General features: G+C 37.3%; 1 protein-coding gene across 2 annotated transcripts; it reads left to right on the forward strand.

Moving 5' to 3' along the window:
* Nucleotides 1–1,527: 1,527 nt before the first annotated feature.
* Nucleotides 1,528–26,910, forward strand: GKAP1 (G kinase anchoring protein 1). Of its 2 annotated transcripts, none has more exons than XM_030467938.1 (12): nucleotides 1,528–1,884; nucleotides 7,883–8,146; nucleotides 10,165–10,308; nucleotides 16,000–16,077; nucleotides 17,633–17,762; nucleotides 18,808–18,830; nucleotides 19,413–19,565; nucleotides 19,920–20,021; nucleotides 21,871–21,934; nucleotides 23,941–24,011; nucleotides 24,628–24,705; nucleotides 26,601–26,910. In XM_030467938.1, the coding sequence occupies exons 2-12, from the start codon at nucleotides 7,934–7,936 to the stop codon at nucleotides 26,646–26,648; spliced, it is 1,104 nt and encodes a 367-aa protein (XP_030323798.1). In that variant the 5' UTR covers nucleotides 1,528–1,884; nucleotides 7,883–7,933; the 3' UTR covers nucleotides 26,649–26,910. The 2 variants fall into 2 exon arrangements, with proteins under 2 accessions (XP_030323798.1, XP_030323800.1); XM_030467940.1 differs by lacking the exon at nucleotides 1,528–1,884 and adding an exon at nucleotides 2,102–2,213.

Here is a 26,910-nt window from a genome sequence, read left to right on the forward strand (position 1 = left end):
TGAAGACATTTCTTCTCAAGATAATACCTTGCATTATCATACACCTCATACTGCTCTACAAATAAACATGAATTTTGCAGGTCCAAAGAAGGGCAACAAAGCCCTTGTGATCTAGACCACAAGTCTTATGAAGAACGGATGAGAGAACTGGAGTAGTTTGGAGAAAAGAAGGCTGAGACCTTATCAGTTTCTACAACTATCTGAAAGGAGGATGCAGTCAGGTGGCTGTTGGCCTCTTCTCCGAACAAGTGATAGCACCAGAGGGAATGGCTTCACATTGTGCCAGGGGAGGTTTAGATTGGATAGTAGGAAAAATTTCTTTACTGAAAGGGTTGTCAGACATTGAAATGGGCTTGCCAGGGCAGTGGAGGAGTCACCATCCCTGAAGAAACACATGCAGATGTGGTGTTTAAGGCATGATTTAGTGGTGGATATTGCAGTGCTATATTAACAGTGGGACTTGATGATTTTAAAGGTCTTTTCCAACCTAAACAATTCTATGGTTCTGTAAATTCCTTCTCTCTTTAAGTTTCCACAAATGAAAATCCTGTCCTTTATGGATGTAAAATAAGCAAGGGAAATTGTAGGAAAGTACAACTACATCACTAGTATATGTCAGCTGGTGCTTTGGAGGTTTCTGTAACTGTGAGACTGCAGATTAAGCAGTCATTCAAACATTAGATTCTGTATGCCATACATACCCATTTCAAGACATAATTACAAGATCATCTAATTCTAAGGGGGATACATGCATATTAAATTCGCAGCCTTTGGAGAAGCAGGATTGTTGACCATGAAAGGGGTCTAACAACAGCCAATAAATACTATGTCAGATCAGATTTAGGATTAGCATGCCACTAAAGCAGGTTATTCCATGTAGGGCTTCCAAAGAATCTGAAAATACGTTGTAAGAAAAACTATTTGCAGGGCATCACGTCAAGAAATGAATGCTTTATGCATTTCTAATATGATGAAATATTACTTAATACTAATATTACCTATTTTACTATTAATATAACTACTAATATTACTAATAGTACTACTAATACTACTTAACACTAATATTACTTAACAGCAAACACTAAACAATACAGCGAACTTTGTTATGCTGCAAAGGGAACCTCACCGAACCTGCGTGTCCTATAATCGTACAACACACGGGCAGTAGCTGAAAGAAACACTGAAAACGAGCAAGGGGGTTCTGGTCAGGCTGACCGGACGCCGCAGTGAGGAAGCCCAGCGGTGTCTCCTACCCCTGGGTAGGAACCTTGGTGGTCTACACACCCAGCCGCACCTTTCCCGGTGGCGAGCCGCCCCGCTGGCCGCCGGTGCCCCCGAAAGGCGGCTCAGGGCAGGGTCACCGGGGGAACCGAGGGAAGTACCTGTGTCCCCGGGGCACGGCCTGGGCGGGCCGCCGCACACCGACAGCCACACCACAGCTCCGCCCCGGGGGAACGCACAGGCCCCCTGGGCGGTACCACGCCCCCCAGCGCGCCGGGGCGGGCGGCGCAGCTTCCGCGGTGCCCCCGGTGCCCACCGAGCGGCGCCGGCTCAGTGGCCGCTCAGGGGAGGCGGCCCTGCCGGCTTGGCCCGCCCCCCGCCGCGCATCTTTCTGATCCCGGCCGGAGCCCGTACCCACCGGCGGCCGTTGTGGCGCTGCGTCACCGCGGTGCGTGGCCAACCAGCGGCCGAGGGACACAAACGAACCGCAGGGCAGCGCTGCGCGCCGCGGCCCCCGCCCGCGCTCCGGACCCTGATAGCGCCCGCCCGGGGGCAGCGACCCGACCGCGCTCCTCGCCTCTGCCTGCCGCCGCCACCACCCGAGACAGTGTCCCGCGGGGGGCGCCCGCCCTTCGCTCCCACCTGCTGCGCCTTCTACCCGCGGTAGGAAGCGGGCGGCCGCGGGCCTGTGGCGGCGAAGGGGACTCCCAGACGGGGCCGGGGCTGGGGTCGTGCGCCATAGTGGCTCGTCCCGAGTGGGCCTCGGCGGTTCCCGGCGGGAGAGCGGTGCCCCTGGAGCAGGGGGGCGGAACGTGGCAGCCTCGGGGCGGTGGGCCCAGCGCGGGGGAGGCGCAGGGCTGAGGTGCTTAAGGGTCCGGGGGGCGCTGCGAGGGCCGCCCCGCTGCCGCCCCGGGGTAGCTCCCTCGCTCCCCTCGCACGCTGCCCTGGCTTCTGAGCGTCTGCACGGACGCCCAGGCTCGCCTCGGCCTCCCGTATGTGGTGAACGCGTCGAGTTGCGCGGCCTCCTGCCTAACGGGGCCACTGACGCCCGGTGCTCGACTCTGGGGCCGGCGAGGGGCTGGGGACGGGAGGCGGGGAAGGATGGGACCAGGAATACAGTCTTCTCTCCCCCAAACTGGCGTTTTCTCCCTCTTTGTTATTTTCCGTGGAAGATGTTTCGGTTATGTAAGGTAACTAGTATGTATTGCTGTCCAAGAAGGCTTGTAGTTTTTGTTGTATTAGTCATACGCAGTAAATCGAGCACAAAGTTTCCAAGTTTGTTAGGTAAAAGTGCCTAATTTTAAAGCATAACTAATATTATTTACCTGTTTTTGAAGGAGGGTTGGATTGAACAGGAAGAAGAGTAAGAAAGTTTATACTGTCAGGCAGCATTCTATGCTCAAACTAAAGTCAGACTGGCCTGGTCACTTTAAAACTTAATTCTGAATTTTAAAAATGGTCCTTCCTCAAAAACATCAATTTTTCCCAAGTAGAGGAGTAAAATCATCACACTCCTCTTTCAAACTGTGCAAGACCCATTACCTGCTATGGACTTATTTGTCCAGTGCATGCCATTGCTCTAATTTTCAAGTATTTCTTAACCAATTGGTTGGTTGGTTTTGTTTTGTTTTTTCTGTAAAATTACTCATGAAACTGAAGTTGATGACTTGGAAGTAATTTTACTGGTTTAGTGCAGCTTAATGCATCTTTATAGCTTCAATCACATGGCATAAAACTAAAGCAATTTAAATGGAGAGAGCTCATCCAACTGGGAGGACCTCCTGTATAAAAGTTTTATAAATGCAGTCATAAGAAAAAAACAGATTGATCTTCATACAGTAAATTAATTAGGAGGCAATGATCAAAATGTCAAATATCAATATGAGAGCAGCCCTGAGGAGAGGGACTTAAAGATATTGGTTGACGAGAAGCTCAACATGAGCCATCACTGTGCACTTGAAGCCCAGAAAGTCAACCATATCCTGAGCTGCGTCAAAAGCATGGCCAGCAGGTGAAGGGAAGCAATTCTCCTGCTCTACTCTGCTCTTGTGAGACCCCTCCTGGAATACTGTGTCCAGGTATGGAACCCCCAACACAGGAAAGACATGGGGCTGCTGGAGCGAGTGCAGAGAAGGGCCACAAAGAAGATCAGAGGGCTGGAGCACTTCTTCTGTGAAGAGGAGACTGAGAGAGTTGGGGTTGTTCAGCTGAGCTCTAGGGAGGACCTTATAGTGGCTTTCCAGTACCTGCAAGGGGGCCCTGCAAGAAAGCTGGGGAGGGACTTTTTACAATGGTGTGTTGTGACTGGCCAAGCGGCAATGGCTTTAAAATGGAAGAGAGTAGATTTAGGTAAGCATTAGGAAGAAATTACTATGAGAGTGGTGAGACGCTAGCGCAGGTTGCCCATGTGGATGTCCCCTCCCTGGAAGTGTTCAGGGCCAGGTTGGGGGGGGGGTTGAGCTACCTCATGAGTATAGTGAGAGATGTCCCTGCTCAAGGGCAGCGAGTTGGATCTTGATGATCTTTAAGGTCTTTTCCAACCCAAAACATTCTATGATTTTAATATATTATACGTAGAAAAGGCAAAGGTTGATTTGTGCCAGTAAGGAAATGGACATGTTCCTTCATTTGTAAGTGTGTATTTTAGTGCTGTTTCAGTTTACAAACCAAGTACTGACATAGTCTATACTTCAGATGTTTGCTAAGAACTTACAGTGATCGTGGATTATCATAACTATGTTTTCTAGTGGTAGAATCGAGTAGATTGTATGGGGGAAGTAGCTTGTTTTCAAAGTTTTCTAAAATCTGCATCTTTATCAGCAGTTTGCCAATGAAAGTGGTTCAGTAGGAAATGGGTTACGTTCTGGGGGCTCTTCATTTTTTTCCTTGTAATAGTGAAGTGTCACATTTAAAGGTGTAATGTTTTTTCGCAGAAACTTAAGGTTGTGCTACTAGCATCTAGACTAGAGGTTCCTGTATTCTGATCTGCTGCTCACCTCTTAAAGGTGCTTGGCATTTAAATGCTAACTCATGCACACGTGCAAAGCTGCACACAGGCCAGGAAGCTGCTGAAGTTCAAACAAAAGCTTGTGGACATGTGTGAAACTTCTCTTAATAAGTATTTTGGACATTTTGCAGTAATGTTCTTAAAACATGTATTTCAGATGATACTTCACCTGCAGCATGTGGCTGAATGTAACTGTTACAAAAGGAATTTGAAGTTATGGTAACACCAGATAAATATGTTACTGTTATTACTGCAATCGTTATTACATCATGTCTAAAACTAGACTGAAGTTCTTCAGGCCATGCAGCAGTTTCATGTTTCTGAACTAGCACTTAGTACCCTTCAGAGAACTGAAGTTAAAAAGATGCCTTTTCAATCATGTTACAATTTAACTTTCTAAATATGTCTTCTTGTAACTAAGAACTTAAGGCAGGGTAAGCACTTTCTGCTTATATATTACTGTATCAGACAAGGCGAAGTATTAAATTATGTTTCATAAATAGAATCAACTTGATATAATCTATTGATTTAGTATAAAATTCCAAAATAATCTATACCTGTTGGCTGACATTATTTATAGAAGAGTATGTAGGAATGAGTAGAACACAAAAACGATTGCTACTTGCTAGTGGTAATAAACTCTTTCTGTTGCATTGAAGTTATGTGGTGTATCATGCTGTTGATACAGGAATCTGAATACCATGTCATTTTGATTGTGTAAACTGTTCTTGTTTTTTTTCAAACTTTAGATTTTGAAACATTGCAGAGGCAGCTGCTAGTCTGCTAGTAATTTGCAAAGCAGAAATCTTTGAAACTGGGTCATTTATTGGTGCCACTTGTGTATCAATGCTGTCATGTTGCAACTTTGAAATCCACTATCAGTGATCTTTGTATTAAAGTGAAACCGGAGGGTTAGTTACTTTCTCTGTAGATTAAAGTCTCCTCCGAAGTGTACACACATCAGAACAACCCTAGAGTACTGATGTATTTTTGCTGGACTTTTTTTAACCTGCAGTCTCACTTGATGTATTAATTAGCTGCTTAGATGCCACATGCATGCTTTGCTTAGTTTTGCTCCTCTTGGGAGATTGTTGCTGTACTCTTTAAGGAAAGGAATTTTCTTGTATTCAGACACATAGACTTTGTCAACTGGCTGTGTACCATTTCTCTGACTGCCAGGCTCTTCCTTGAAAGCACTGTAATGGTTGGCATGTTTTTTCAGATTATAGTTTGATCTGTGGAACTGCAAAATACTGTGTGATATTTTAACACTTTCTGGTTTTGTGATGTTTTAATTTTCTAAGACTGCTTGCATCTAGAGTAATAAAAAACAACACAAACAAGAATGCTTTGTTAAAGGAAAAAATATTGTAAATGGGGTGGCAAGAATCTACACGTGGCTGAAAGCTGTGTAGCCCATTGGTCTCCTGTGCAGGTGTGGGAAGCGTTATGTGTTGGAACTGAAATATCAGTCAGTAAAATTTGGCTGTCAGACTTGTAGGTGTGGTATTAAAATGTGAAGCATGGCTGGTGGTGGACCTCAGTGAATCACTGGATCCGTCTTCAAGTGTTGAGAAAGTTCCTGCTGTAGTATGAATAACTATATTGAAATGTCCCACTGAGTTAGCAATGTTAACAGCTATTCTAGACTGTGTTGTGCTGTTCATCTATTTTTATGAAAACCAATATATAGTACAGAGACTAGAAGTGCTAAGCTTTTGACTGACAAGAGTCATCCTGTAGTGCACTAACTGATTTTTAAGTCAAATACATTAGAGAGTTTGCAAATTTCTAGTATGAAGGCTGTTGTAGTCTGGTGTAGTGCCAAGAGCACCACCCAATATTGCAGATTTGTGTTGTAATGGGACTGAGTGCTTGTCTTTGCTGCTATTTTTCTGTGAAGTTGTATCTTTTCTCTGAGTTTTGATTTGTAATTTACTGTATGTTCTAGTAGTAATAGCACAATATTTGTCACCTATGACTAAGCTCCTAAGCAGAATAACTGTAATTTAATTTTTTTTTAAGAAATAGGGAAATAGAATGAGAAAAATGCTGTTCACTGTAACTTCTGTTTTTGGTAAACTTGGAACAGTACTATTTGCTCATTCTTTCAGCTCTGAGAAATAAATAAATAAATACTCCTTTTTTTTAATAGTGGTTTTGGGTAGTGGTCACAATGGTGACCTTTGATTATAGCATTGCTAGCAAGACATTATTTCCTGCTCAGCATCTTTAGATCACATCTACAGGTTTGTCCTTGTAGAAGTCTAGAATTTAGAGATAAAAATAATCACTTGAAATTTCTATAGGTTCTCATGTTCCATTCAACTTCTTATGTTTACAGTTGCCAAACTAAGGATGCCACTGAAGCAGTGCTTTCAAAAATTATCTACTGTTTCACTAAATGTCTCTGTCATAATTGCTTAGTATTGCTAGATGTCTGCTGTCTATTAAATTTCTCATCACTGCTAAGTAACATCTCTTTGAATCCTCTCCTGTTTCACTAAACTTTGCATATAAAAATTGGAATTAGGCAAATATTCTTCTGCCAAAACTTCAGCTTTTACACTAGACAAAGTATGTTGTGGAGTGTTCTCATAGGGGATATATACATTGGTTAAAGGTACAGGTGGCAATGGAAGGCATAAATGTGTTTCCCACTTCTGTCTCCCTCCTGCCCCCCAGTTGCATATCATGCAATCCCATGCATGAATACAGGTTGGAAGGAAAAAGGATTGAGGAGAGCTCAAAGGAGCTGAAGGAGTCTGAGGACTTCCGAGCATGTAGTGAAGGGAAAAGGGGAAATGGTTTAAAACATGAAAAGGGGATATTTAGGTTAGACATTAGGAAAAAATTCCCTGTGCGGGAAGTGAGGCACTGGAACAGCATGCCCAGGGAAGCTTTGGCTGCCTCCTCCCTGGAAGTGTTTAAGGTCAGGTTCTATGGGGCCTTGAGCAACCTGATCTAGTGAAGGGTGTCTCTGTCCATGCAGGAGTGTTGGAATTAGATTATTTTTAAGGTCCCTTCCATCTCTAGCCATTAAAACCAACCAGCCAAACAAACCAATCAACCAGCCAACCAAAAAAAAACAAGAACCCCAAACTCATGCTCTCTGTTATGCTGTTAAGAATAGGGGAGCCTGAGTTTTAAGAACAATATGCAGCAGAGTGCTGAGTTCACCTTCCTGTGTAGGACACTGCTTGGGAGGGCAGTGGCTTGGGAACAAAATAATATTACATGAAAAATAAGAAATAAGGCTACTGGCCCAAAATTGGAGCCTGCATATACATATCTACCTGCTTTTTTTTATCAGCTCATACATTTGTCAGGCTCCAGGGATGGAGTTTTGGAGCACTACAGTATTCCCATATTTTTTTTCTTTCTCTTTTTCCATTCAGATTATGAAGGCAAATTTCTTTTAGAGACTTTTGCTTGTTTTGTCTATCAAACATAATCCATCAGTACTACTATTTTATACATTATTCTTTCCTTTTATATTTCTTGTTCAAATACTTTAAACAATAAAACTTCTTAAGAAATAAAACTGAGTGTTGTTGGTGAGTTTTTATACTAATTCTGCAGCTAACAAATAGGAATTATTGATTGGTTGGTCAAATAATTGTTTTCATTCTTATGTCTTTGCTCCTTTTGCAGGACAGCTAATAATTAAAAAGAAGCCAGCTCAGTAGAATTTCCAGTGTGTCAATGGCATCTACTGTAATCAGCTCAGTTCCTACCACTGCATCTCGTTTTGCTTTACTACAAGTTGAAAGTGATACTGATTCAGAGCCTGGAAAAGGAAGAAGTGGCCGAGGTGCCGGTAAATCTCAGGCTGCAGGGGGAAGATCATCTACAAATGAGAAAAAAAGAAAGAAAAGGAGAAAAAGGAGAGAACAGCTACAGAGTGAGGCAAATGAGGTAAAGGGATTATCTTTTCAGTAGTGGGTAAGGCTGTTATTTGACAGTTTCTTTTCGCTGTCCCTAAAGCTATTGTTTTGTTTTGTTTTTATTAAACAAATGTTCCTTAGTCATAGCAACTGCATTTTTTTTTTTTGCTGTATTAAGAATTCTTTTATATAAGAGCAGGATGCTCCCTACTTCAAGTGAGAATAAATTGCTAAGTTTTACTTTGACAGCACCACTTGAATAATTTCTGATTAAGGGAATGACCTTTCTAAATAGTCTTCTATGTTTCTAAAAAGTGCTTCTACAAACCACTTGTTTTCAGAGATTTATAGCCAACATCTTGAAATTTAGAGGTACTTCTACAGTTTTATTTTCTTTGTAGGAGGTAGACCTACCTACTATGTCTGAAAAGTATAAAAATCTGATTTCCTAAATTGTAATTTTCATGTTTATTCATCAATCCAGCCTACTAAAACCAGAGTCCCCCCCCTTTTTTTTTCCATCTGCTCTTTGTCAATTCAGGGGTAGGGAGAAGAACAGTGGTTATTTTCTGACACTGGGAGTCTTAAGCCTTTGAAATGAAAATTTAGAAGTGAAACTGAAGGAATTTTTTCAACAACCTGGGAACTGGAATTCTAGATTGCTGTGTCTGGCAAATGATCCAAGATAATATTTCTGTCTGAAACCTTAGACATCTCTTACAAAATTCATTAAGTAAACAAACCTGCCAAATCCATCTTTTTTTTTTCTTTTAGTATCTATTAAACTTAAAGTCTTTAAAATTTTAGTAGTTGCAATAATGCTAAATAAGGGGGTTTTTTAGCTTAGATGCTATTCTTCTTAGATTGTCTTCAGTAAGCATACCCTGATGTTTCTTCATGCCTGCTTTAGCATGGTCAAAACTTAACCATCAAAATATTGTGTGGATGCATATGCATTGCACATACACAGAAGTTCATTTGCATGGAAGTGATATTTACTCCTGTGATAGCAGAGGCACAAGTACAGGCTGTGCATGTCCCATCTCATACCAGGACTGTGGCTACACTTCACTGAAGTAATAAACCAGAATCATCTGCATCAGTGTTCTTGCTAGCACTGTGATCTGAGGAAAGAAACAGAGCTTGTAGTGCAGGTGCAGGCAGCAAGACAGTAGCAAAGCAGAAGGCAATATCTCAAGTGACTCTAAGGAGGGGAAGGAAAATGGCTATCTGCTTGATTGTCTGATTTTAAGTAACTTTAAGCTTAGGTGAACTGCCATTCTAAGGAGGACTTATGACACTTATTAAGGAGAACACTATTATTGTACTTCATTTCTTTTTGTTGCATCTTCATCTGATTATATCTTCATTCTCTCTCCCAGGAGCCTTTATTATAAGGAATCCTTGTCTCTAAATTGATAGTAGATTGTATTGGTGCTTTTGTTTTCACTTCAAGTAAGGACCAGAGTGTCAGTGTTTCAGCTTGAGCAGTGAGTACCTTTGAGCTGCCAGATGGTACTGTTGTATCCATGAGGTGCAGCGATTAAAAAGAACTCTGGATTGCTAGTTCTTAAAACATGACTAACCTTAGATTGTTAACAAACTGCAAGGAGTGTCTACATCATTTGTGTTCTACCTAAACCTCTAGTTCCTCTGTTTGTTGGTGCCCAGTCTGTGCATATGTCCTTTTCTTGGCATTATATTTAATTCGGGTCAGGTGAGAGCACACTGCAGTACCTTATCCAGCATGAAATCTATCAGATGCAGCTATCACTTAGGATTTGCTGAAAGTATTTTCAGATGGCAAAATTCATTTACATTTTCACTGTTTTATGTTATGTTACTGTGTGTTTCTGATCCACAGTTTTCTATAAGTCTTATGGTGCATACCATAGATGAGTAAACAAAAATGTGTCTTAAACTAGAGAGCAAGGTAAAGCACACACATGTCTGTTTGCACAAGTGTCTGAATTCCTTTGTTAGTCCATTAAGGCTTTTTCTGTATACCTGTCAACATATTGAGTAATGTTAAAAATAACTGTTTTTCAGCTCAGAAACCTTGCTTTTAAAAAGCTTCCTCAGAAATCCTCACATGGAGGCTATTTATCTCAGCATGAACAAAAACTGCACACTACAATGCAGAAGGACTTTCAGGAAGAAAAGTGGCAGGAGTGGAGACAAAAAGATGAGCAGGTACAGCTTTGTGTATTTAGCTGACTTCAGCATTCTTGAAATATGTTACTCCGTGAACATAAATGTCATGAATAAAGAGAGATTGCTGGAAAGAAAGCAACAAAAGAAAGGTTGCAGTGGAAAGGCAGGCCACATGTTCTTTCAAATACAGTATAGAGTCAGCACATGCTGCTTTTTGTACACCTCATAGCTGGACTGTTAATAGTGGGGTATGGTAAGAGGAATTTATGCCATTTGGACAACAAGTACTGCCTGCCATTAAAGGATGGTGAAATGCTGTGGTGGGAGCAAGGCTGGGGATGTTTCAGTAGAGCAATATATGGAGCAATATGGAGCAATATATGGATCCACAGTGTGGATCCATAGTAAACCAGGCATGTCAAGTTCTGTTAGGCATGAAGAACTAATTCCTTTTTAGGTAACAAAGAACACTTGAGAACTCTGAGTGCTGATTGTCATTTAGCACACTAGAGTAGTCTTTGCAATAACCTCTGTTTTTTCATGTTAGAAAACACTTTTGATAATCATATTGTTAATAGGGTTGCCTGAAAATACATCAGAGGTAAAGACATACTGTGCATGTATGAAGGCAAATACAATGGTTTTAGTTTGGTTCTTCTTGCCAAAGCTACCACAAACAGAAATTACACAGCAGCATGTACATAATCCAAAACAGTAAAATAATCTTCACCTTAAACAAATGCAATAGTTTCCTGTCTTTGTGATGCCAGTGAGGAAGAGTGCTTAAAGATTAGTCTTCTTGTTTCTTAACTTGAATTCAGCATTTAATATACTCCTTTTTGATACAAGGGATTTTCTTGTGTTCTAAATGATACAAATATTTTTAATTTTTTCAGCACTTTGTCTCTTTTAGATGGACACAAGGAATTTGCGTGCATTTTTTTCAGATAAAGCTTGAAGATATATTTTGGTACACTTTTTCTCTAGATTCTATTAAAATAATTGTCTGCTATGCATTCACTCACTATGGCTGGTATTTTGGACTGTGTTGTTATGCTTGAAGATGCCTTCTAGAGTATTTAACTTTGCACAGACTTTTTCAGTGGAAATTACCAGTAAGTGGCAGCAGATGGAGTTAAAGTGTTTCAAAAACTTGTTGAACTTCTATCCTAGAACTTTGTATTCTATTACAGAGAAATTTTCAACTTATGTCTCACCGAAAAAAAACCCCAGTATTGAACTGCTTATTTTTTCTAAATAAAACATGATACAGAGAGCTGTATTGACATAGGTCGGATGTTTGGATACTGTCCTTAACTGTTTTGTATGAAGCTAATGCTTTGGCATAGATGCCTCCTTAAACAGAGTATAGCCAAGTTTTTAATTTTGTAGGCTTCTAGATGGGTGTGCTAGCAGTGGAACAGTGACCTAATAATCCTCTTGGAAATTTCCAGATCTAATTAACTTCAGAGTAACTTTTTCAGGTACAGATTTGCTTTGTTCAGTACTTCAAGGTTTTTTTTATTCTTTGTGGCATGAAGGAGTTATTATGGGTAAAAAAATTTTTATAGTCTAATTACAAGGTGATGAAATTTTCAGACAAAGAAAACTCAGTTATAAGCTATAGTTATCAGTTTTTACTAATTTGGATTTTACTGAGATACAAGATGTGAAGTTACCTTGACATTATTTTTAAAATTACTTTAGAGCAATTATAGTAATTGTAACGTACAGTAGTTAGTTCTAAAGATACTGTCCTGTTTTTGAGACAAAGGAAAATCCAAATGCTGTCACAGCTCTTGAGGTTGAAGAATAGACTGTTTGCAGCACAGCTTCACTTTGAACAGCTCTCTGTGGTTACAGTGGACTGAGCGTAAAGAATGGAGGTACACTGTGGACTGTAACTTTCCTTTCACTACACTGAGCATCAGGAAAATGGTTGATACTGGCATGGCCACTGTTAGATGGCAGTGTGGATATTTTGTGAATACAAAATAATTAGACTTTGTTTCAAGTTACTGGTATGACTTTGACATTATAGGTTTTTAGTCAACCATAAAGGTTACAGTGAACTTTTTTGGTTCATAAGTGGTTTAAAACATTGGAGTTTAAATCTCAGAGCTCCTAAAAGTTGCCCAAACTGCTTTAAGCTTACTCTTAGGTTTATTCAGAAACTCTGAATGTGAATATTGGAATCTGATGAGTAGAAAAAGAAATTGCTACTTGCCACTTCTGTCAGAATGGCAATCAAAATGTTTGTCCTATCATAAAGCATAAGACATGGAGTGCATGCCTCATACTATTTAAAATAATATTGTTAATAAAACATGCATAATCAGTAAGATTCCTTGTAAAACTGTTAATTCATGGTTTGTATATACTGACTATGTATTGCAGCACCGGCAGGCACTTCATTAGCTTGCTTTTGCTTATACTGGAGGAAATAAGGACATGAGTGAAAATAGTGATGAATTTAGTTTAATTATAGCACATGTATACTTAGGTTCTTAAGGAGAATTTATAAAAGCCTGTGAGTCCCTAATGATTTTTGCTGTAGCCTATTAACAAAGCATTAAAGGACTTGTGACCCTGAAATGAAAATTAGAAAGTAAAGGCCTGTGCCAAACAAAGAACAATGAGCTTTCAATAGGCACAGTTATGGTTGGATTTTTTTTTTTTAATATTATCATGAACAGTTTTGATAATAACTTGGTTTATTGTTGATAATCCTGTTTCCCAAATTGTCGTAACAGTTCTGTTTCAGGATAAGCAGTCAATGTTGTTTTGTTTTGGTTTTTTTTGAAGTAATAAGTTACAGCTTTTGTATATCACTTCTTTTAAATTATTATTTGTTATATTCTGTAAGACTATAATTTGAAGAATCCATAATAACTCTGACTTAAGGAGTTGTGATCTTACAGTAAAGGTCATTATTGACACAAGGTACAACACCTGATGTTTTAAGCTGAAGCTTAAACTCTTGCTTTGGAGTAGGCCTGAAAGGGCAAATCTGCTGAGCAATAATCTGTTCCATTTTAGCACAAGGACTCTGAATTGATACATTACTGAGGGCCACAGGTAGTTTTTCCTTACACTGGGTCAAAATATGACCCATTTAGCTGTATTCTTTAAATAGCCAAGAGGAAGTGGTACAGACAGTTGCGTAGCTCCTCTGTAGTTTAATTGTTAAACTACTTGAAATAAAATCCAGGATGTTTGTGCTCCAAGCTCTTTTCTTTCCTTTCCAGTGACTGAACCAAAAGCATGACTGCAGGGTTATTTACATCTCCACTGTTCCATCCTGCTGAAACTGCCCTAATTTCACTGGGGTATATTGCATGGTACAAATGTGTGTGCAGGGATTACCCTGCCAAAGTCAAGTGTCTTAGCCATTTATTGGTGATGTCCTGCTTCTACCAGTCCAAAGAATCTTGAATTCTGACAGAATGAAGCCTCACATGGAGGGTGTTGTAGTCCTTACAAGCTGTTACTCATTTACTGGCTTATTACATCCTTATCACCACTTTAGGAATATAAACTTGATAGGGTCAGTGTATAGCTTTTTAAGAACAAATTGTTATAATAAAGGTAGGTATAGAGAAAAAAGGTAGAGGAAGAGAACCCATCTCTTAACATTACCAAGAAGTGGTACTTATAACTTACAGGTCCCTGTGGTAGGGCGTAGAGATAAGATGTTCTTTTGAGATGAAGATGAGAACTGGTGGAAGCTGGTTACAGGGAAGAGAGGTAACCAGCTGCAGTGTAGGGCCAGCTGACTTGAGAATGTAGTATTCCAAAGTAAAAGAGCATTGTTCCACATCTATAATATTGTTCTGAAAGGTTTGTTTGATGGGGTGCCTTGTTTAGTCAATGTTGCATGAAATGTGCATTAGTGCTTTGAATGGTTCTAATGTCCCTGTATTGTTTTTTCATAGCCTCTTAGTTCTGTAGTTTCCCATGTCTAGTAATTATAAAATCATAGAATCATAGAAAGTAAGGGCTTGGAAGGGACCTTAAAAGATCATTGACTCCAACCCCCCCTACCAGAGCAGGGTCACCTACAACAGACAACACAGGAATGTGTCCAGGTGGGCCTTGAATGTCTCCAGGGAAGGAGACTCCACAACCTCCCTGGGCAGCCTGTGCCTGTGCCCTGTCACCCTCACAATGAAAAAATTATTCCAAATATTTATACAGAATCACCTGTGCTCCAGTTCATAACCATTGCCCCTTGTCCTATTGTTGGTCACACCTGAGAAAAGTTTGAGTCCTCCTGGCACTCGCCCCTTACATATTTATAAAAGCTAATGAGGTCACCCCTCATTCTCCTCTTCTCCAAGCTGAAGACCCTCAGCCTTTCCTCATAAGGGAGATGTTCCACTCCCTTTATCATCTTGGTCGCTCTGCGGTGGACTCTTTGAAGCAGTTCCCTGTCCTTCTAGAACTGAGGGGACCAGAATGTGCACCAGATGCAGCCTAGAGTAGGGCAGAGTAGAGAGGAAGGAGACAATGGCCACAAGGGCACATTGTTGGCTCATGGTCATCCTTCCATCCACCAGTAATACAATACTGGAAATTAAGATGCAAGTTTTAAATGGTATACTGCAATGGGTTCAGAGGGTGATATTCAGTACTACCTGAGAAACAGTGTCCCCCTGCTTCCTCAGAGGTCAGCTCCACAGGTAGCATGTCTCAGTTCATGAAGTGTTCCTGTCATCATATTTACCCTCTAAATTGCCATACTGCTTGTCACTTTTCCTTTAAAGGATTGTCAACATTGATCTTAACAATGGAGTTATTATATAAATAACATGGTCTTTCATCAACAAAGCTTTTAAGAGCCATTGTAAAAGCATGGTCTTTCATCAACAAAGCTTTTAAGAGTCATTGTAAAAGCTTTGTGCATGAGCCTCTTACATCTTACTACTACTAGTTGTATTCCAGAGCTTGCCTATTGGTTCTGTACTTCCAATACCAAAGCAAAGGAACCTGTGGTTTCTAGAATTTTGGATACGTTTAAGTGGTAGTGAGCCTGTAGCTATCAATTTTGAGACAGTGAGGCTATGCATAGAAGCAGGACTGAAGGTACTTGGGAAACTATAGGGTAGATTACTGGTTTTGAGAATATTCACATCTAAAGTTCTTAACTCTGCTGCCATCTAGAAGTAGCAACCTTTTGTATAGCCATATTCAAAGACTCAGTCTTGTCCTGAACTGAATGACTGCTACATAAGTAAATTATGATAGGGTTATTGTTATAGTAGAGATCCACACCACACAGTTTGGTTTCATCAGCAGAGAGTGCAGTTAATCCCACTGCCTGCTTTCTGGCGGTCTACAATGACCATTTTCATCTTGTAACATTCTCTTCTGTTCATGTTTCTGACTGAAAATAAAAAATATTTCTAAGAAATCTCGTGTAAACAAATAATCAAGATGGTAATTGTGTTACATAAACATGTGCATAGCTTATTGTATTAAATCTATTACAAGGATATTTTATATCTATTACAAAGCTGCCTGAAGCAGGAAATTTTTTTTCTTATGGCAAGAGAATGTATACTATCTGTCACTTAGTGAAACTTATGTTTTTGCTAGTTGGAGTGATATGCAACTCACTCAAAACTGAAGTTTTTATTTTTAGTGTGGTCTTTGTGTTTTATCTTCTTTTTTTTTTTTTTTTTTTTTTTTTTGCCAACCTAGTCACTTGAAATATGTTTGTTTCTCTAGCTGACATCTGAAATGTTTGAAGCTGATCTTGAAAAAGCACTGTTGCTAAGCAAACTGGAGTATGAAGAGCACAAAAAGGTATTTGCAGGATTCATCCTGATGTAAAAGCTGTACAAATTGAGGCTTGAATTTTAAAAAGAAAGCGAAATACCTTCCTGAAAGTATAATTTTCTTTTAATGTAAATTGTTTGCTTACACTGTTCAGATACTTTAGAGTTCAGAGAACTGGATTTGAGAGAAGCCACGTATAATAGTATTGGGTGGTTTGGGTTTGTTTGCTGTTTTCTTATTTGCCTGAAAAGGTTGAAAATTAGCTTTACTTTTTCGATTTTCTGGCATATGAATGGGATGACATTTTTTAAGAGTACAAGAGATTCCACCCTTTCTCATAAAAATCCATTACATTTGAGGAGTCAGAGAATCAAAGCACTGAATTCTCCTTACATCTTGAAGTGCTAGTGATGTTTGAATTATTGCATTTTTGGTAACATCTTACCTCTGTTTTGAATGTAAATAGTTCTAATATGCTGTATACATTTTCTTTCGTGGTTGGGATGCTGTTTTCTGAAGAGTTCTTACAGAACACTGAAGAATTGTTCTAAAAAGTATGCTTAGATAATTTTTAAATTTCTAATAGGAAATTTGCTTCTTATTTGCAATATATCAGGAGCTAATGAAATTTATAAAAATAAGTTAATTTAAGTATAATTATGCATCATAAAGAAATTGTATGTCCCCTTTTGTCAAATATCTCTGCATTAAGTTTCCCTTTTTTGAGTGGTGAGAGAGTTAAAATTCTTGAAAGCCAAGGATAAATTTTTAAGTTGCATATTAAAGGTTTTTTTTTTTAAAGAGAAGACAGTCTTCAGGCACAGTAGCACAGTGTAATGTGTAGACTTTTTTTGGAATTACCTTTGAATAATTTAAATATATATTTAGAACATGCAGTATGTAACTATGCTGAAGAAATCATGTTTCTATAGAAATAAAAGCACTTCATTTCCATGTTTTGCTTTCTACATGAGTCTTTTTTCTTAATATTATTTACATTGAAGACTATTTTTAACCTTAAAATATATAATTAATTAGTATTTAAAATTATTTTTAACAACTGGGATATTGATCATTGGCTAAGAATGTTAATGCAGATGTGTGTGGAGTTGGGACTTGGGCTCAAATGGCTATCCTGTCTAATTTCAGTAGGACCAAGTTTATCTGGTAGAGTATTGCTGCACACTGATAGCTCTCTGACTTTTTATTGAATGAGTAAGTGTATTTTGTGAATAAAAAGAAGGTACAGTAGAACTGTTTTTTTTCAATTAATGTACTAACTTCTGTAGTTTTCTGCCTTCCAGTGCTTGACCTATAGTATAATCACACTTTCTGAATTTCTGGCTAAAATTTGATATAGGTGATTGAGGAAGTATTATGCTGGTAGTTCATCAACTCTTTTGTGAAAAGCAAAACTTTACTTCAGCAAACAGAATTGATCTTTAATTGTTGGTCATGTCTTGCACTCTGTAAACCAATCTGAAACTTTAGTATGTTATCGCTGTTTTTTTTCCTTAAAAAGCCTCAGGAAAAATATTTGGGTATTGAAGAAAATTATACCAGTGGGATTTTATTCTTTTAGGAATATGAAAAAGTTGAAAATACTTCACCTCAGTCAAAGTATGTGAATAAGAAAGAGAAAAAGAACCAGAAAGGAAAAGACAAACCTCTCACTGTGTCTCTGAAAGACTTCCAGTCAGACAGTAATGTAGGTATGTCTTACCATGCCATATGAGCTGTACTACTTGGAATTGTCATACTGAGTGTGCAAAATGCAAAGTAATGTCTCTGTTCATTAATACGGTGGTTAAACTAACAGTAAATGAGTTGCAGTTAGTGTGTCCTATCAAGTCTAAAAGCACTGTTTGTTATAATTCAATGGGCTAGTTAGATAATCAGTAAAAAAGGAGAGATTAAGGAAAACAATTTCATGTAGTGCCACTGGGGTGGGTGGTGGCCTCAAACACTCTTAATATGACTTATTTTTCATCTAAGGTGTTGGGGTTTTTTTGTTTATTTCATTAAGTTTGCAGTTCACAGGTGACTGAATTTCTGTTTCCTGGGTAACAGAAAGTCATTGTTTGCCAATGTCATTGCTTCATGATACTGATTTTCGGTAGGATGAATAAATACTGAAATAAATTGTATATTCTCATTATATGCATTATTTATGTTTAAAATTCCATAATCTGTGTCTGTAGAGCAGAGAGTCTGAATTTTTGTGAAGGAATCAAGACAGATATTAAAAGAAGAAAGTAATTTCTTTTTAAAGGTTTTCTCTTTTAAGGATGTTTTTGTCTAAATCTACAGTATTTAACACATTAGTTCCAGGTAATCTGAATAGAGGAAAAAAGATTGAAAGCAGAGCAATCTGGAAAGCATGGAAGGCATGGAGAAGTACAGCCAGATATGTGCTATAAAAGCCTGAACAGACTTAAGGATTTGTTTCTTTATTTGTTTCTTAAGTATCTCTTCCTAAGACATTGTCTTTCACTTTAAATAAAGCAAATGAATATGGAATTCCTCTTTTTAAATAGTCTAATAAAAGATCTGTGAAAAAAACCCAACTGATATAATACATGGTTAATAATCTTGGCTGGTTATGGTTTAGTAATTACTTTTTATTGTGCCTTTGAGAGTTAATCTTTAAGAACCTCAGTAGCTGGAGTTTTCTTACCATTTTTCAGAATGTTTCAATAGCCAGCTGTACAAGATATGATTAACTTATTGATGTAATTTTTTTTCTATTCTTTTCAGATAACTCTGCTAAAAAACATGAGGTAAGTCGTACTCAAACTAGTTTAACTAAAAAAAACCAAAACCACCTAATGAAATCCCAACAATGAGCAGTTTTGTTTAGAATTTAATTATTTTGGAACTTTCTGTAGTGACAGTCAGCTACACATTCTGAAATGGACTGATTTCAATTTGGAAACTTTCACAGATGCAGGTTTAATAGATGTATATGTCTGAAGTTATTGTATTTAAATGCATGTCAAAAAGTACAAATTGTATTACAAAAAAGAGAAGCAAATTAGATAAAGCACTGTGATGCTACTATGTTGCACAGCAGCCTGAACATTTTCACTTTTTGCAAAAATAGTAGTTAACAATGTAATAAAAACTAAATTAGTGTAATGCAAAATTATTTCATTCCAACTTTGTGCTTTTGGGCAATCTCATCATCAGCTAAAGGCTAACGGTTAGTTTCTAGGCTCTTCATTTGGTCTCATATTCTCTGGGTGCAACATCTAGGATTAATGCTTTCACTCTGAGTTAAGCTGTTTTTTAAACATTGATTTCTATCTCAGTATCAACTTACAGGTAAAGGAAGATATGTTATTGGTGCTTACTTTTGACAGGAACTGAACTCTTCCCATTCTTCGTCACATGATAAAGGATTTTTCAACAGGCTGGAAGATGACGTTCACAGAATACTTGAAAGAGAGAAAAGGAGAGTTCAGCTTACTGATTGCAATGAAACAGATAACTGCACATCTCAGGAACACAACCAGGCACGTAAAACAGCAGTCATTCTGAAGGGAGGAAGTTTGCCTAATGAAGGTTATTCAGTGATCAGAAAGGAACACCTGAGTAGAAGAAAGCACAAATCAAAAGCATGATAATATTAAAGAATTAAAAACCTACAACAATAATATTTTTATCTAGCTGAATAGGTATTCAAATGACTTGTGCCTTGTTTAAAAAATTACTTGTCATCAGAATAATTTTTGGCAGTATTTATTACTGTGCTTCTTACCCTTTTGCTATCTATATACCTCACTAGTTTTGATCAAAAATGGTCTAATGAATAAAAATTAAATTCACAATACAAAATTATTAAGAAAGTTATGTTTTCTTCCTTATAGGAGAGTGTTTCGAAAGGTGAACAAACAGAACAACTAAAGCTTGAGCTTGAAAAGAAAGATACGGAAATTGAGAAACTGAAAAATACAATAACTCAGTGGGAGGTATGTAGCTTCTTATACCTTCAAATAGGAGACAAAACATTATTATACATTTAAAAAAAACATCTATTAAAATATGACAAATCTGTAGAGATACTTGAGACTGGCCACACATAATGTATTTACAGAACAAATTATTTCTTCAGTACCAGATAAAGCAATCTTTTTTGGTAAGTCAGTTAAGCACCTAAAAGGATTCAAAAGAATCAAGACAAATCATCCAGAAATAAACTTCATATCTGGCATTTGGTCACTACTTGTTCTCTAGTGTTGCTGGTTTTATGGTAAACAAATAAAAAAAAATTAAGATCATGAGCAACCTGATTTGCCTTGCAAATTAGCTCTGCTTTGACCAGGCAGTTGGACTTTTTTGAGTCTTTTCCAATCTATTTATTGTTTCAATTCTACTCAGCTTTTCTTGCACTTAAGAACTACATTTGTGTGTGTGTGTGTGTGTGTGTGTGTGTGTGTAGATAGAGTCCAATATGAAGTGGTTAAAAAAAATTGTTGAGTATTTTTTGCAGGCTTAAGATAAGTTTCTTTAAAGCTGCAGTGTAATAAGAACTAAGTTCTGTGTTTTCTTATCTTTTCCCATTACATACAAGTGAAACTGGAAATCAGATTCATCATATGCTATAGTACACCAGGAAAAAAATATTTGCTTGTTAATAATTACATGGTATTGCTATATACCGGAGTAGCTCTGTCACCTTGTTTTCAGTCCAGGTTAGCACTAGATGTTATCTTAGCAAAAAGGGCAAAATATCCATGAGGACCAGGCATTCTAAAAAAATACAGTTAACCAGTATAAAATGATTTTAAATTATTCTGTTGCTAATTTTATTCATTGCTTAAGTATACTGAGCAGACTGACAGATTGAAAGTTTTCTTCTTATTGAAAGTATTTGTACATGTAATAATAATAAAGCCATTAACTTTGTTAACATCTGTTTTCACTGGGTACAGATGTTGAAATTCTCAGGTGAAATTTTAAAGTATAAAGCCTTTCATACTGATACATCTGATTGATTTTATGAACTTAAAAGAGACCTTAATATAAGTTTTAGGTGGCTATGAAAGGTCTGGCTTAATATAAGTTAATTATTCTCAAGGACTGGTATGATACTCAGAGTGAAATATATTAGCTCCTTTATTGCAGAAAAGGTGTGTCTGAAATTAAACATTTTTTTTCTAGAACCTACAAGAGAAAACTGTATGAAAACACTTGTGACATAAAAAACAAGTTTACACCTAAGAGACATTGCTAGAACTGACATTGGTGGCCAAGTAAGAAAAAAGATCTGTGAAGAAAGTGTGGTGATATTGTAGACTGGGAAAAACCATAAAAATAGGTTCTTGAGTAGTAAACTGTAAACAAATGAAAAGGAAAGAAACTGTAACATTATAATAACAACTGCTGAATAAAATAATCTATAGACCAGTAAGGTCCTACCCTATTTGTGAAGTAATATGGCAAACTATATTGTCTCAGTATCTAGGAAAGTGCATTATCATTGCTGTAATTTTTCAGGAGACAAACCATGAAATGAAGTGCTTGATGCAACAGGCCTATCTCCCTGAGGCATGTCTGAATGGTGGTTCCTGCAATAGTAGTGCACTGACACAACTTTCTTACTGTATTTTGCTTTCAGCCTTGTGCTTGCCATTTTCTGTTGTCTCTCAGTAATTAAGCACTTCTGCCATGTATTCCTTTCTTTGGCTGCGATTTAATTCTTACTCTGCATGAGTAATCTTTTTAGACTTTTAAGTCTGATTCTTAGTAGTTGTGTTTATTTTATTGAACTTTTTTTTGGTAGGGTATACATGTAATAATTCAGTCTTTTCTACACAGGCAAAGTATAAAGAACTACAAGCAAGAAATGCACAGCTTCTGAAGATGATGCAAGAAGGTGAAAGTAAGAGAGTTTTATCAGGAAACCTAAATGTTCTTTTTAAAATGTGGGAGGAGTTTTCAAAGCAGTTTTTAAAAAACAATTTGTGACAGCTATAAAGAACTATAAAGCTAATAATTTGCAGTGACTCTTGTATTTAGTGGACCACACTACTGTATTTATAATATATAATGACATAATCAGTTGTGCACTGGGATTATTCTTTGAAATATAAGCTGTTCAGTTACATTCTAGATACAGTGGTTCTTTGAGTTGGACTCCTTTGCATGTGGCAGCTTTCTGTTCTGGACTGATCTCATCACAGTTTCTGTTTAGACACACTTGAGGAAACTGTTAGTGTGTGTGTTTTTGCAACCTGTGGTTGAACTGCTGGAAGCATCATTCTACACCAATGCAAGTTATTCTTTTGCCTCACAATGAATAGAAATAGATAAACCAAAGAATTATACATCAAGTGTAACACTATTCAGAGTCTTCATGATTCAGCGTTTGTTGGAAAAGTGAGGAAGAATTATATATATATATATATATGTATATATATATATATTTATATTATATTTTAATATATATTTTATATTAATATATTTATATTTTAAAATAATATATATTATATATATTATAATTTACATATTTTATACTTATTATGCATAATTATCCCTTAATTTTCCTATTCATGCTTGATGATGTTGAGTCTATGATAATAGCCACACTAATTTAGTTTAAAAATAGCCTTTGTTTTTCAATTTCTTAATTTAGCTCTTGAATGTAGTTTCTTGTCTGGTGTAAGATTTTCAGCTAAAGGGCATAATTCTTTCTTTATGTTTACAAAAACTATGTCATGTCTAAGGTAGTTCAAATGTTCAATCATTGGTTGGACACTGCATATTTCAGCTTGGAATTCTGTTACTGTTTGAGCCAAGAGGAAATATTTTAGTCTTGAAAGAAGTGAAGTTCTGAACAAAAAAAAATTCTTTGTTTACCAAATAGTAACATACTGTAAAATCAGTAATTTTCTGTTTTTCTACAGACTAAGTATTCTGTATTTTGGGCAGAATTACATGGCAGAAATGAGCCTCGAAAAGCTTCATTTCTTCTTAATGAGGATTTTACATTATCCACAGATAACTTCATAGACAGTAGCTAAATAGTTCAAACATTTCCATAATTGTGTGAATAGAAGTTTCCATAACTATGATTGAGCTTGTTTGTGAAACTTAAGATCCAAAATCTTGATCCATTGCCAATATTAATTTTTCTTGCAAATGCAGAGAGGAAAAAATTAGGAGAAAAATTTGAGACCGGGTGAGACATATACTTGGTGGCAATGTGTCTGACTTTATTCTTCAGCAGTGCTCCTTTATAGTGCAGAGTAAACATGGCATCACGATAAGGTGGGTTGTTTTAAAAGCAAGATACAGTAAACAAAGACCATGGTCTTGCTAGCTACAGATGTTGCTTATAGCATTTTCCCACAAGAGAACATCCTGTGAAAACCCAAGAGTTGATAGTATACATAATCTCTTTGTTCAGAGCAGATGTCCTCCAGATTCCTCACTGTCTTTTCTGGCTGTGAGCCTTGCCTCATCCTTATTTTTCTGGCAGCAGGCCTTGCTTTGCCACTATCTTTGTTTGGTCTTGCTTTGTATCGTGAGGCCCTGCTTTTTCCCTACCTCTCAGATGTCTCAAATTATCAAGGCAGCTCCCCACATATTTTTCCAGGACTGAACTTGAGTCACAATGCAAATCTCTAAAATCCATGCTGTCTAATGGATGAATTGTGGGACAAGTAAAGCAAGGATGGGATTTAATGTCCAGAACTTTTCAACCTGCAGCTAATGGCACTGGTAGCTAATGATCATTTTTAATTCACAACATCTACTGTTCTTTTAGTGAAGACAAATGTTATTTAGATGTAACACAAGAGTGAAATAAAGCAATGTCACACTGCTGTTGCAGATGAAGACCTGTATATTTTGAAAGATCCTAATGCTGTACCTTTCTCTCTGTAGTGAAAGACAAAGCAGAAATACTTTTACAGGTTGATGAATCTCAAATTATCAAAAATGAATTGACTGTACAGGTAAGCAAGAATTTTGAAGTGTAAAATGTCATGGGTCTTTCAAAGGTGCTGTTTATTTAACATGGCAATAGAGATGGGGGGAGGATGAAGCAGAAAAGAAAACTAGTTTGAAGAAAAAATGTTACATTTCAACCTTTATTTAAGACACGTCAGTTGGCAAGTCACTGTAGTAGATAGCATACATGACTTCCAGGTTTAGTTTTTGGTCTGCAGCAACTATATAGTCCTAAGCCTTTGGATAGTCCAGATGTCTTACAGGTAATATGGTGGTGTTTGGTGAGGGTGATGTAATAAGCTCACCTGTGTTGTGTAATAATATGTCAGGTAAGTGATGAAATAAACTAATGCACAGTTCTAAAGTCAGAAGTGTTTCTAACTTCGTAGCTTTTCTGTATCATTATACAGACAAACCAGTAATTGTTGCCTGGGAAATAAAAATAATTAAAGAATATTTTACTTGTACTTTCAGTTAATGAATAATGATAGTGGTAGTCGCTCTTGAATTCTGCATGTATTACCTGTTTGGCCTACGCAGTACTAATGGAGAACAACATAGACTTACATAAATTTACAGATGCTAAGGATACTTTATAAATTCATGTTCTGTATGTTTTAGGTAACTGTGCTTCATGCCGCATTAGAGCAAGAAAAATCCAAAGTGAAACAATTGCAGGCAGAATTAACAAAATATCAGGTACTGTTATTTTGTATGTTTGCAAGTTTACTTGTTCTATATGTAGCTGAATCTATCAGGAGGTAACGTGCTCTAAACAGATTGATCTACCAGCTCTAATTATTCCAGCTAAATTAGTGGTTCATGTTGTAGGAGAGAAACAAAAGAAAAACAAACAAAAACCACCTGTAGCAAAACTAAAACACAGTTTTGGCAGGTTGAGGTCTACCACCTGTTATGTAGTTTTAAAACAGTACTAAGTTTTTTACTATTGAACTATGCTGGTCAATAAAAATACTTGAAGCAGCAAGCTGTTTCATTGTGTAACTCTGTGTGTAACATGACTGACTGTAGAATTCGTATCTTTTTTTGCCATAATTATTTCTTTGGTTCTGTATGGTAGTCCTGTCTTTAGCTGAAACTCTGCTGAAGATTCACTTCAAGTTGTGTTAAATATGAGTGATAAGATCAGTGGTGTCCTGCTGACTGTGCGTGTGCTGTTTTGTTCATTCAATTTGGCAGCTAATGAAACTCATGCTAACTTCTGCATTAACTGTATACTACTTAACATTCTGACTGGTTTTAAGAGTGACAGTATGTGCAATTAAGGATTTGTACTTGTGCATGACTTGACACTTTTTTTTTAGTTTTGTTTCTTTGTTTTTCTTGGGTTTCTTCTTCGGTTGGTTTGACTGTCAGCTTTTGTATAGGTTACAAGGACAGTCTGTGGTGTATAATGGAACTTTCTACAGAGCCATGTAGGCTTTGGCAAGCTATCCTATTTCAAGTTCCAACACTTCATGTTGGAATTAGACAATTTTGTGAAAAGTGGCTCATTAGGCCATAATACTTCTTTCTGAAGCAACAAATAATTTCTGATTACATCAGATTCTTTGGCTGGCACTAAGTGGGGCTGTATGTGTATAATCTCCTGTCAATTTCTTTTCCCTTTGTCACATTACCGTGATTGATCATGTTGCTTCTTAAAACTGTCTCGCACCTGTTGACAAATGGATGTGCTTGTTCAGTCCCTTACAGACAAGCTGAGTGCTCATACCACTAATTGAAACTAAAGTAAATCTCCTGTCAAATCTAGTCCGCTGTTCTGACTTACAGCTTCAGTCTTTCTGTTTTCCCTTCCCATCTGTGGCTTCGTGAATATTAAGTATTTTTCTACTTTGAGTAAGATAAATTTAACTTGTGGTTAATTGTAATAAACAGGATTCAAAGAATAATGGAATAAAATAAACATAAAATAGGTCTTGCTATGTACTCAGAAATTAATGCAGAATCACTTATTCTGTTGCTCTTTTCATTCTGCCCTCCCCAGTCTAATACAGGTTTATCTTTTCATGTCTTTCTGCATTTCTTGCTTAATTTATCACCTTGGGGTTTTTTGTTTGGCTGGCTGGGATTTTATATTTTTGTGGGGTTTTGTTTTTTTGGTTTTTTTGTTTTGTTTTGTGTTAGAAAAACTCTCTCATCTGCCTTGCAGGGATTATTATTTAGTACTTTTTGCGGCGTTGTCTGTAATAACATGAGGCATAGTTTTTAATGGAATACCTCTTTGAAACCTAAGGATGCCTTTAAAAAAACTAAACAAAATCTGTGGATTAAAAATAAACAAAAAACAACAAAAAAACCTAATCAGCCAGTGTGGGTTTATCCCTTGCTGTCAGCATCTCAGTTATACATCCTTTAAGTGCTTTTATTGTTTTAATTTATATAACAGTATTTCATGTTCAGATGGTTTTATGTCCTATAATATCTGTATAATTTAACTAAAGTATGCAGCTTAACTCAGCATAGTTTTTGGTGTTAATTTATACTATTTTAATATACAAATCTGCAGTAGCAGATACAAAGTGTCATGTCTAGTATATTATTTAAAGATTTGTTTTAATTCTTTCTTACAGAGTGGAAAAAAAGGGAAAAAGAACTCGGAATCTGACCAGTGTAGGTGATCTTCTCTGCCACCAGAGTCAAAGCAAAGAAAGCATCAATTCTTTCTTCAGGGTTTTGCAGAAATTTATATATTTGTTGTACAACTGCTCTACTATGCAGTTTTTGAGGAGAAATTAACTATTAGTAGTTTGTTTAACTGTCTGAATAACTGATTTGCTGCACTTTCTGCTACAGAAAAATTAGAAAATTAGTATTCCAGCAGAGTTGAAACTAACTGTACTGCCATTAGTTTTTCATCATTCAATAAATTTTATTATTCCA

The sequence above is a fragment of the Calypte anna genome, chromosome Z (genome assembly GCF_003957555.1).
Source record: "Calypte anna isolate BGI_N300 chromosome Z, bCalAnn1_v1.p, whole genome shotgun sequence".
NCBI classification, from domain to species: Eukaryota; Metazoa; Chordata; class Aves; order Apodiformes; family Trochilidae; genus Calypte; species Calypte anna.

Excerpts from the sequence above, each read along its gene's own strand:
- GKAP1 (XM_030467938.1), top strand. The coding sequence starts at position 7,934 with ATGGCATCTACTGTAATCAGCTCAGTTCCTACCACTGCATCTCGTTTT. Across the intron at positions 8,147-10,164 it reads TACAGAGTGAGGCAAATGAG|CTCAGAAACCTTGCTTTTAA; the intron begins GTAAAGGGATTA and ends ACTGTTTTTCAG. Across the intron at positions 24,706-26,600 it reads CAGAATTAACAAAATATCAG|AGTGGAAAAAAAGGGAAAAA; the intron begins GTACTGTTATTT and ends TCTTTCTTACAG.